This window comes from Eutrigla gurnardus (assembly GCF_963514095.1).
Source record: "Eutrigla gurnardus genome assembly, chromosome: 14".
Taxonomy (NCBI): Eukaryota; Metazoa; Chordata; class Actinopteri; order Perciformes; family Triglidae; genus Eutrigla; species Eutrigla gurnardus.
Window position 1 is genome coordinate 14,556,046 of NC_139937.1, and position 12,162 is coordinate 14,568,207.

At 40.4% G+C, this 12,162-nt stretch overlaps 1 protein-coding gene across 2 annotated transcripts in view; it reads right to left on the reverse strand.

The window, feature by feature from the left end:
• dyrk1b (dual-specificity tyrosine-(Y)-phosphorylation regulated kinase 1B) overlaps positions 1-12,162 on the reverse strand; it is a 44,806-nt gene that overhangs the window by 8,730 nt on the left and 23,914 nt on the right. For both annotated transcript variants that reach the window (XM_084027532.1, XM_084027531.1), the window contains exon 2: positions 548-714. In XM_084027532.1, coding sequence (XP_083883658.1) covers positions 548-616 — 69 coding nt within the window. In that variant the 5' untranslated portion in view covers positions 617-714. The remainder of the gene's footprint in view (positions 1-547; positions 715-12,162) is intronic.

Genomic DNA, 12,162 nt, shown 5'->3' on the forward strand with positions numbered 1-12,162 from the left:
ATTGTTCTATTAGCTAATTATTAACTATTAGCTTTCTAATGCAGGACGAGGCCGTTTAGCAGAGAGGGAAGGTTCTGTGAATACAGCTTGTGTTTTGGTATTCACCATGATCCTTATCCTTTTTGTATCTAAGATAATAATCCAATCTTTAAACGTTACTTTTCTTCATGGAAAATCAATTAAATGCAGAGCTATAGGCAAACTCAAAATTTAAAAAAGTTGTTCCTCGAGACCCCCAATGAATCTTTGGCGACCCCTAGTGGGGGACGGGATCCAGTGAATCTCTGAGATTGTTGATATTTAAAATATTGAAGAGGTTATCTATTCCTAAATAGACTATAATACTAAATATGTTGTATACACTACTTTTTTCATCAATGATCACATTTTCAGTAGCTTGACAAGACGTTGTTTTAATCTGTATCAAACCATTAATTAAATAATGTAAACACATCCCTCTGGTGATGCAGTGCTTCTGTGTGACAGCCTACAGGTGAAACAGGTGAGCGATAAACCAGGTCCTGGGCTAGAGGAGTGTGTGCGTTACCTGCTGCTGCTCGGCCATGGAGTGGATGGAGCTGAAGGAGGGGTGTGTATGTGTGTGCTGGCTGGTCATGGCTGGCTCAGCGAGGGAGAAGCCCTGGGCAGTGGAGGAGGAGGAGGAGGAGGAGGAGGAGGAGGAGGAGGTGGGCGGACATCCTGAGCTGCTTACACCTGTGGAGAGAGACATGATTAGAGAGGGAAACCCAAACATTCTAATCCGTTTCTCTGCCTCCATCGTCGGTACAACTTGGCTACAACTGATCGGAAACCACACGACCATCACTGCACACTGACTATTGTTTTACATATTGGCCATACTTAATACACATACCTCACTTTAATGTGCACAGAAATCGGTTTTAGACACACTGGCGGAGCAAATTAAGTCGGGAATGTGGGGTATATATAACTGCATAGTTACTTAATTACTCAAAATATGAGGGGAATAAGAGTGGCAACAATACATTCATAGTTTTAAAAGTTAGTGTTGAACCCTGCATTAACAGGCTGATAAAGATCCCTTGAATTGCTCATTAAAGAGCTGAAATATGATATGCAAGATATGTACTGAGCTGGATGTTTTACAGTGTAAAAATAAATGACCTCAAACCTCATCTATGACATTTGTGTACCGACATCTCCTATTACTGATCAGCCAACACATATGCTACACTGCTCCTACAATACAGATATATCTGTGATAAAGCAGCTGATGTTGTGCTCCAGCGACTTCAATTAAAACTATCAAGAACAATCGCACGACTAGATTCCAATACAAAAGCCCAGCTGTACCCCGATGAAGCCTATGTGTGCCCCCAAAAACTCAGAGGGCCTATCCAGTTTTGAGACTGCTGTCACAATGTTGGATCATTGTTGGCAAATCATTTTTTGCACCTCCAATCTTGAACTTCAGGCCTCGAGGATCCTCACAGAATTTAGGCTCAGACTCTTCATGATGGAGACGCAGAATTGTTGTAAAAACTAAGGCCAAACATTGAGTCAAAGTTAAAAGTTGCACGTGAAACACACCACAAAGGCAATCGCCACCTGCTGGCTACAAAAATGGATAAATAATCCACATAGTACTGTAAAGAATTAGCTGAAAAAACTAGCCAACCACTTTCATGCCACTATGGCTCCCATTTGACCATATCCCTGGAATTTAAGACTTTATCATTTGATAATAAAAATACAACTGGCACTCCAAACCTTTTGCCATGAAGCATAACAGCCAATCTAAGGGCTCCACTGACTTTTTCTCATGCGATGGATCGGCTGAGATATGGGCCAGCACAGGGCCGAGCAAACCATGCCGGACACACTCCAAAAGCTACAGCTGGTGGTCAGCACAACAATATGATGGCTGTTGAGTTCTGCATCTGTCATTCTCATCCTGTAAAGCTAACACAGACAGATTTCTGCACCTTTCTGTGCAAAGTTTGGGGGAAAAAAACACGCCAGCCGAATAGACAATTCATATAGCCAATCAGAGGGAGAGTTTGGAATAACCAATCAGTGAGCAGTATCAGTATTTGAAACAAATGCTGGTGGAACGAAGATGACAATCGCACGCCAGGGAGGTTTTTGTGATCATAGTGGCTCGAGGGCAAGAGAGCAGATGCTAAGAGCTAACTGTTGGTTTGACTCTTTAGCTGCGTTTCCACAAAGAAGTTCATTTTAGTCTTTGGACTACTTTCAAGTTCCATCGGCCGATGGTTGTCTGAGTTTCCATAGCCGTCTAAAAACCAAGATTAGACAAATTAGTCAAAAGACAAAAAGCAACAGTCACATGATTTCTGTTTTTCTCTGTCTTTTAAAAAATAAGTCGGGAAGCCGAGAGCAAAGCCCAACTAAACTGGTCTGTAAATCCCTATTGGAGTACTTCCTTGTTTTGTGAATGAAGCGGTACATAAACTGAAGCAGCTGCAAAGTGGGTTTGCGACAGTCATCCCTACAAAACACACCCTGGAAGTTCCTGTACTTTCAGAAAGAACTACCTCAGGACCTTCTGGGTGGTCAAATGTCCCCGGTACTTAACGTAGACCCTGGTTCCTGTGATCGAAACGTAATGAGTTTCTTTAAAAAGGTTCCTATTCCCTTGGGAAAGTTACTTTGATTGAAAAGGGGCTTTTGTTATATTATTCTTGTCAGATTATCTCTCGCCACATAAGTCTTTTCAGCTAGGCTATGAACCTATACTGCAACATCACATAGAAAGAGAGCTAGCTACCAAAAAAGGACATGTGTGGGTTAGAATACAGCTCAGCTTACTGCATAATTAATGATGGTTTGATTTACAATGGACAGGGAGTGGCTCAGCTGCTGACCATTTCTCTTCCTCTAGTTCAGTTGCCGGACTGAGAGGAGTGATGAAGGTCGCTGTTCTTAAATTTAATGGGTAGAAGTGCTTTAAAGTGTTTTGCTTGGTCATATGGGATATATCAACAGCAAAATGGCACAGTACTTATACATGTGCTTATAAATAAGGCAGCTCGTTATGCAAAGAATAAAAAGATACTGTCCATTTGAAATTAACCAGTCAAATCTCACAGTCCAATCTTTCTGAATGGTTCAATATTCAAGGTTAGACTGCTGTATGGCAGAGCAGTCTTGTAATATGGACTGCTCTATAATATATATTGTGTAGAATGACACTTTTAGACATCTATGTTAGGGTATTGCTCATCTCATCATTTGTATTTAAGCTAATGTGCCAATACATCCAAACTACCTCACAACTTTCCTCAGGTTAAAGTCACCATTTGCACAAGCGTGGAGCCTCTTGTGGTCTTCCCCGCCCCTCACATGATCAGAACTTTTGCTTATTGGTAATTGGAGTTTTCTATGAGCGGAGCAAGCATTTAAACATCAATATTGCACTCGATCATGTTCATTTAATAATGGGAAGCCAAAATTGTGATCGCAATTATTATTAAATTAATTGTGCGGACCTAACGACTGCAGGTGTCGAGTCAATCAGTTTAGTCCAAGACACAACTTGGTTGATGGAAGAGTCCACCATGGATTCAACCTGCTACCAAACAGGTTGACAATACTGCAGGTCAGAGCAGATAAATCAGGCTATACCGAGTCTCTGGGAAAAGGCTGTTAGTTGGGAAAAGATTTACATAAACAGAGCAAACGCAGTTTGTAATGCAGAACAGAACTACTGCTCTCTATACCAGGCAAAGTAAAAGACATTTCAGTGCTGTAAAACTAGGTCTATTTTTATATCACTATAAGATAAAAGATTAGTCCTACTTTAGTAATTATATAGGTTCCTCACCATTATTATCTACCATACAGAGTGAAGACAGTTCTCCTATTATATCCATCTTTTCCCAAATTACTCAAAGATATTTTAAATTAGAGCTCTGTGGCTTAATGAGGTTGTATTTGTGAAGTTAAAAAAAAAAAACACTCAGCAGCTTTGAGCCTCTGTGTTGAACTGCATGTGTGCTGTACTTGTGTTATTGCTGTGTGATAAGGTAGAGAAAGTAATCCAATCACTGTCACTGGGACTGTTGTGGTGCTCTGGGTCCTGGCCTGCTTACAGATATGACACGACTGGAGAGAGAGAATATCTGCCTAGTACTGAGAAATCTGCACCGTCTCTTTAAGAGACTGAGAGGCACTCACAGCACTTCCTCAATCTGGCATCCCCCTTCTTGCGCTGCCATTGGTCGGGGCCCCCTCTTTCTCTGTCAGCTGATTCGCTGTTGGTATCTAAGGGCTGGCTGGCCAGCACTCTATAAATAAACCCAGTGCTGTCTCAGCAACCAGCCTACAATACTCATTAGCTACTTCTCTCTCTCCTCTTCCGCCTCTCTCCTGCTAAGCAAGTAGCTTCCAATAGCAGGCCTGGCTCTCAGCAGCAGCAGTCTGACATACTCTCCCCTAGCAACCCAACCCACCCTACCAGCCGCTCTCTCCTCCCCCTTTCCTTCATCATCCTTCCAGCTTTCTCAAACCTCTCTACCCCTGAGTCTGATTCTCTCTTCTATTTAACCATCCATCATACCTCGCTTCCATCTTCCATCCTGCCTGACTACAATCAGAGGACTGCACAGTATGTCTCAGCACGAGACATTTTCTCTCTTTTGGCAGACTGTCTCATCTCTCCATCACTGTTGTGTTGATGCACAATGATGTAACAATATTTAGGACAACAGTGAGGAATCACTCCAGGCAGCACAGCAAAACACAAAGTACAGCCAGACACTAATGCTTCCTGCTCACAACAAGTTTTCAGATGATGAAAACCAATGCTGGGCCAACTGTGCATTTAACAAGGATCCATCAGAGTGAACCAACAGTTGTGCTTTGAAGAAGGGTCTCTTTACTACTAGTGTGCGCACACACACCTATTTAAACACGACTGTTGTCAATCCCGCTTAAGTCAGAGACAAGTCCAAGTCTGAGTATTTTCAGTTCTGAGTAGAGTATTATACTTTGATCTCAACAAACAGTGTATGCTGGGATGGTATACTTTAACTCGGAGGTTGATGTTCCTTCAGAAATCAAAATTGAAGCATTTATACGTTGCATTAGCTAAAATGGTGAAAGATTGACATGAAAACTATGGTAAAAAAAAAAAAAAAAAATTACTTCATCTCTGGTTTGAAACCAGGTTTGAGATCCCCTCCAGACATATTACAAAATGATGGAGATAAAACTAACTTGTGCCACATGCCCCGCTCACTAACACAGCTGGTCAGTTTTGAACATGATAACTAGCAAATAAAGCAACACGAACCAAATATCAAAAGCCATCTCCACAACGTGTTGAATGGAGAAAGCTTTTCTTCTTAGACCACTGTGGTCCCAGGTAAATGCTCAGCCTGACATCAGGTTTTTACAAACAAGGTGTTTACATGTGCACAGGTACGCTGGCTAGGATCAGGTTTTTGGAGTATTCCGGTTAAGTGTTGCACATGTAAAAATCATCGTCAACATCAACCTGATAATCAGATGCCTTGATTTGAGACCTGGAGAACTGCAGAAGGAACTGGTACTATTTCAGCATGGAAAGTGATGTCAGATAAAAACATGGATACACTCTTGGCGTTGACTGAGATCAAGATGGATCGGAGTGTCAAAAACAATTCAACTTAACACAAAATTTTTGCCCCCTTGTAGCAAAGCTGACACTTTGCTACGAAACAAGAGGGACAAGGAGACGGACAAAGAAAAAAACTCTAAGAACTCAAGTTTACTGTAAGATTTGAGCAGGGCCGAGTCTTAGCAGTTAACACAGCGAAGTAACTGCTAACATGTACATTTTACATTTTACACTGGCTGTTGGTGTCTAATATACACACTAACACCCCAATGATGCATAACATGCATATCAATCTGTATCCACAATGTCATATCTAAGAGAGGAAACTATAACAACAGATTTGGATTAATGGCGGGAGATTTTCAGTTCATACTGACAAAATTTGAATAAACACATCTATGAAACAATTTCAACAAAAACCTTATGTTATTATAGAACGGAGGCTTTGTTGCACAAGTGTTGTATTAGGTACTGCTGTATTTGTGAATCAAAGAAAGAGCAGCTGAAGACAGTGATGTATCCGTGTGTGTAAATTAACTAATTGTAGTTCATCGGAGCCAATCAGATTTTAAGTCTGATCTGGCACACTGAGACAGGTCATGAGCTGAGGCTGCTCGACAACACAGCACCGTCACATACTAATCCAGACCGAGCCACAAACTGGCCTGCTCTAGTTTATATAAATCAGAATAAGAGCAGTCATCAACACTGAAAAACACATAAACATTGACATAGTTGGATAAGACTAACATTGTAGGTGGAATAGCATGAGCGGCACTTTAGCAGTGCAGCAGCACTGGCTAGTTGATCAGGCTAGTTGTGGAAGTAATGAATTACATTTACTCTTGCCACTCTAACAAAGTCATTTTATGTATTTTGCTGATATATTTTACTACTATTTCATGTCTACTTGTGTGTTACTGTGTGAGAATGGAACAAAAGAATTTAGATAAATCAGTCGCTGCAACAGAGAAGAAGCTGCAGGTGTGTGCAGGAGGGCACAGCTCCAGGGAAGACACTCTGCTGATTTTCTGGAAAACTTGTGGTGAGTGTTATTGTATATCAGCACAAGTAAAAACAAAAGAAAAGGTTGGTCTACCTTAATTAATCACTGCTTTAATACACCACTTAAAGAGCATGCACACTGACCCAAATCAAAACACCTGACCAATAGGTGTGCGCTGGGTCTAGCTAACATGCTAAATGCTAAACAGTGACTTTTGCCTTCAGTGACGTGTGTTGGACCTGTCTGCCATTTTGAGAATAATCCCTGTCACTGAGGTTGCTTATTATGATTTTTTTTTTGTGGGTGCTGTGGATGAATTGCCTTACAAGCCACCCAGCAGCAACAATAGCCTGATGCACAAACATCAGCTGCAGTGTATGTGCGAAGCAGGCAAGTACTCACCCTTCCAGGAGAGTTCGCATCCACGGTGCCGCATGCATTGTCATGGACACCTGCAGCAACTTTCCCAGTAAGTCTCCCCTGCATTAATTAGTTTACCTGCGAGCTTGTCGGGTGTTTGGCTGCCTGGCTTACTCAGGGTTTCCGCCAGTGGATTGCAAGCAGGGAGTAATGCCGGTCAAGAGACAAAGTGTGCGACGGCGAGTCACGAAGTTAGCAACAACGCGATAGTTGTGAACATAGTGTGTACAGTTTATTTGTCGTTAAATAAATGCTGCGTCTCCTTGAGACCCAAGCCACGTTCCTGTGTCTGGCTCGCCACCTCATGACTGAAGTGAAGGTGGTAAGTCCTTGTGATATGGTAGCTTTACCTGGCAGAGTTTGCACTGCACCCCATTTTTCGGATGGAGGGCAGCATGGCTTCCAACAAGAGGCTCATACAACAATACATGTGGATACACATGGAAAAAAGGAATAATCACTCAGTGTGTGTACATGGCCACTAATATACCGCAATCATCAATCGTCATCAATGTAGCAAACATCCAAGAGTGAGTCACAGTGTGGAGAGCATGCTTACATATAAACTTCACTAGGTCTAACAATGAAGAGGGTTACCCAGCTGAAAAATGCCTGGCAACTGGCAGATCAATGTCTGAATCTTGGCCAAGGCCCCTTCTATCTGATGATGCTGCTGCTGCTGCTATATAAATACCGATCAGCACATATTATCTTTATTTAAGCCTTCAAAGGCAATAATAAAAAGCAAATACAAAATATCAATAAATCAGGTAAAATTGAGATAGCCTCTCTGATAAGTCTGTTTTATTTCTTTGGGCAGGTCCATCCAGAGCCCTAGCCTTTGTCTTTGTCCTGAAGACAAAGGATTGGGCTCCCTTCTGGACTCTAAACAGATTGAATAGTCTGAAATGTAATGAAGGGGTGAGAGCATGAAGCCCCATCATCTAATAAACAAATCCATCTGGCTGTATACAGGAAAACAGTGTTAAGATTCTTAAACATGTGCAATGTGAATGAACCTCTTAGAAAAAAACATGTAAGATCTTATTTGTTAAAGTTATTAAAATATTCATAGTTATTATGCTTCAAAACTTAAATTAACGATATCCACCTTTTCACATCCATCATGCAGTAGTGTGGAGAACTCAGCATACTGAGGATAGACAGTGGGAGACGCCATGACTATGAATGACGTGACCCAGGAAAATAATTTATAGGGAAGACAACTGGTCTCAAAAGTGACCCTTGAGGCACATTGTACATGACGACAAAAAAAGTTGTTAATACAGGAACTGAACCTTAATTTGTCAGTATGCATTAAAATGAATAATGCAGTGTCTGATATAACCACCCAATAACAAAATGTTTCAAAAGAATGCTGTAATCAGGTCGGTCAAAGGCTGCACAAATACCAATAGCTGCCAACGTAGAAACCAAGTGACCATGATCAGCGATCATTATGAAGGTTCCACAGTCGTATGGATGGTAATAAATCATCCAGCGACAAGTACCAAAATGAAGAGAAGTATGGTCCCAGTTAATGGAAAGAAATACAAAGCAAAAGCTATCAGAGCCTATCACGGTCTTACAGAATGATCATGAAGACTCCCAGTGAAAGTTCAACTAGAGCTGAAATAATCCAAACCCAGAAGATGACATGAGAGTGCTGTTTGTAGAGCTTTGAGGGCGAATTAAAAAAAATGATGTTTAGATTTACTATATGATTCTGATCTGCAATCAGCATATTCAACAGACTGATCCAGATACTTTCTCACGCTCTAAAAATTGAAATACGAAAATCTAATCAGATTCAGATCAGATCAACTCTGAAAACTGGCTGTCTAGATAAAAATTTACTTGTAAAAAGATGCATATTTGTTCAAATGACTGCTGCATTTTCATTGACACAAATCATCTGTTGGTCCCTTAAAAGCCCTTCTTTGGTGAACATCAACCCCTTGCTGTCACACAAAATATGCAGCGCATAGCAACTATAGTGGAAAAAGGGCTAGCACACAACCTGTTAGTAAATGCTACTGACAGCAAGGAAGTCCTGTGTCCTGCTTGATTTGACTACTGAAGATGGTGGAGTGCACCACGATGAGGTAGGAAGTCCTCATCATTACCGCAGCTTTCTTTCTGTTTAATTCACAGATCGGCACAGACTAAAGCTCCATGTAAACTTACATCAACCTTAACAAGCAATATTAGCTAACACTACACTTTCACACAACCACAGAACCGCCTTCACATTAAGACACATTCATTGTTTTTTATCAAGAGAATGCAGGAAGCTTGACGTCTAAATGAATGGTTACTTTACTTATGAACATTAGTTTACTACAGCAAATGAGTTTGGGCTGCTGCTGTGATAGAGATGGGCCAAGTTCTCATCTCCCTACTTATGCCCTCAAAGCTCCTTCTAACAACCCACAATGAAATATATCAACAGCGAACAACAAATACTCCACTTCATTAAACTACATACAGTGTAAGATGTTTTCTGGGATTTCACAAAGTGATGCCCCATTTATCCAACAGCACTTGAAGCCCTTGTACCCTCATGGTGATGTCAGGTGACATTGATCAAAGTCTGTGAGGGTTCACAGGGTTTTGTTAGGGGTTAGCAGGTACAATTGGAACTGGGCCAAACTAATAAAATACATTAAATTATACTCTGAAAGTTCTACTTTTGTTTGTAACACTTTTTGAATGTAATTCATTACTTTCTATTAATGTTTTATTTATTTTTTACCAGGCTGTCTATCTGTAGTTCCACTGTTACAAGTTGAATTAAACAACATGAATTAAAGAAATAATGAAACTGATACACAAGGAAAAGTTGAATGTAAAAGTCACAAAATGTAAGGGCTCAACTATAATTTCCCGATAGATGAAGAGGCGAAAATGAAAAGAGAGCCCGGACATGAGGGATCCCATACTGACTAGGGAATCCACAGTCAGATGGACCAGTACGGTCATCAACAATAAGTTCAGAAAAATGCAGTGCAACAAGCGTATTACACTCTGTGATAGATGTGTAAATCTCTGCGGAGTCCTGCACCCAAAAGTGTATAAATGTCCACTTCAACCTTAATCTTATAATTTACACAGACTTTTTGTTTCAGATCATGTGTGATGTCAATCTATAAATCCCAAACTCATACACAGTAGGGATGTCACAAGAACCAATATTTGGCACCAAATTGATGCCAAAATTCTGAAAATGTGACAGTTTTTCTATAGTACTGTCGGTAACAGGGTTTAAAACTAACAGGTTCCTGTCGTGCTGGGGACAACAGAAAATGTCCCTGATTATGCTACAGTATGAACAACAAATCTTTGTTGAAATTGCCACTAGGAGAGCTAGTAATGTTAGCTGTTGGTGGGCAGCACAGTCATGTTTGGCTAAATAACGGAGCTAACGGCTAACATACAGAGGTTGCATTGAGTTACATTATGATGCTGCATTCAAGTTATATACAGTAAAAATGAGTATTGGCCGAAGGTAAATATTCTGTAAGCCACTCCAAAAACATTTACATTTACCACTGACTATATCTGTAAACTTGGTATTACTTCATGTTCATATTGCTCTTTGCATGTTCCATAATTTCCAAAACACACTGGCATAAAACTACCTTTAGTCAGTCAAGTGGAGACATTTTGTTACAACACATTATGGGAGAGTGGAACAATACATTAACAGTGCCTCCACATGTTTTCTATCACAAAAACACACAACTAAAGTCACAAGAACATCTGTCGCCGTATTATTATAGACAACATATATTTTGCCATATGATAAACTATATTGATGTGTATCTCTCAATTTATATTGAAGTAGTGTTAAACAGCAATTAGGTCAGCAACTGGATTATTTTGCCTCACTGTATATACATGTCAATAAATAATGCTAAAATACTAGCAACAATAACTTAAATCCCTGTCTAGCCTGTCTATATAAATAATAAGACTGACTTAATTTGAGCTGGGAGAGTTAGCCATCTCTCCCCTGACTAAGCCTGAATTGAGAATCTATAAGGACAGCTAGCTAACTGTTTACCCATTCATTGTATTGTTAGCTACCTATTAGCTTACTTATCCATTACTATTTCAGCCATTTATCCATTCGTTTTAGCCAACTATTCCAACTGTTTATTTATTACGTTTTGCTTTTTCAACTGCTTATCCAGCTAATTTTTAGCTAACATTTTAATTTCATACTTTTTAGGATTCTTGTGACTATTGCAAAATGCTCTGTACCTTTCCTGCTTTTTCTCCCATAGGTGTGCTATTGCAGCCATTTTTAGTCTTCTGGGAAGTGTCTTATTACACCCATAATGCATTTTGCGGCAGGCTGCCTAAGTCAGTCTTACATAAATCACTAATAGGATATGCAACAGGTACATGTAATGTTTATCAATCTGACTTAAAGTTGCATTTAAGACAAAGTTTTGTGAAACTGGCCCCGACAGTCCACGCACATGCTTAGCCTACAATAGAGTATTATTTGCATCCATCCATTCTGCATGTATATGGGAGCCTTTTGTCCAAGACAAAGCAAGCTAGCTTCTTCATGCTGTGTTTTTAGCATCGTAGACTACGGAAGGACCTCGACAGTCAACAGACATACAGCAATGATGATTTGGCCTGCAGAGCCAGCACCAACAGGCTATGTGCTGAACTTTGTGGTGCCACTACTAAAACATATTTTCTTGAAATTCACTACACTTAAAAGTAAATTTGACTGACCAGCTGGATAGATTAACATTGTAAAAGACAGCAGGAGTAGTCAAAACAAAGTAATATAATGCGTGTTGTTGTAAAACTGCATCTGATCATGGTCAAACATTGGATTGCTCAGCACGGACAGTATCTTTGCTTCCCGTCCCTCAGTGACCTCAGAGCTCAGTGTCCCCGACTGAATGACCACAATCGCCAAACTACCTGACCCCGGTGGAACTTCCTGTTGCAAGCAGGGCGCGAAAGCCTATTCAGAACCAGAGCCGCCAGGATTCTGATCGTTCAATTTCAGGTTTACACAATATTGATGGAAAACCAAACCGTCAAACACATGCATTTGAACTACACTCACCCACACGCACACATATAAGAGTAACACAATAGA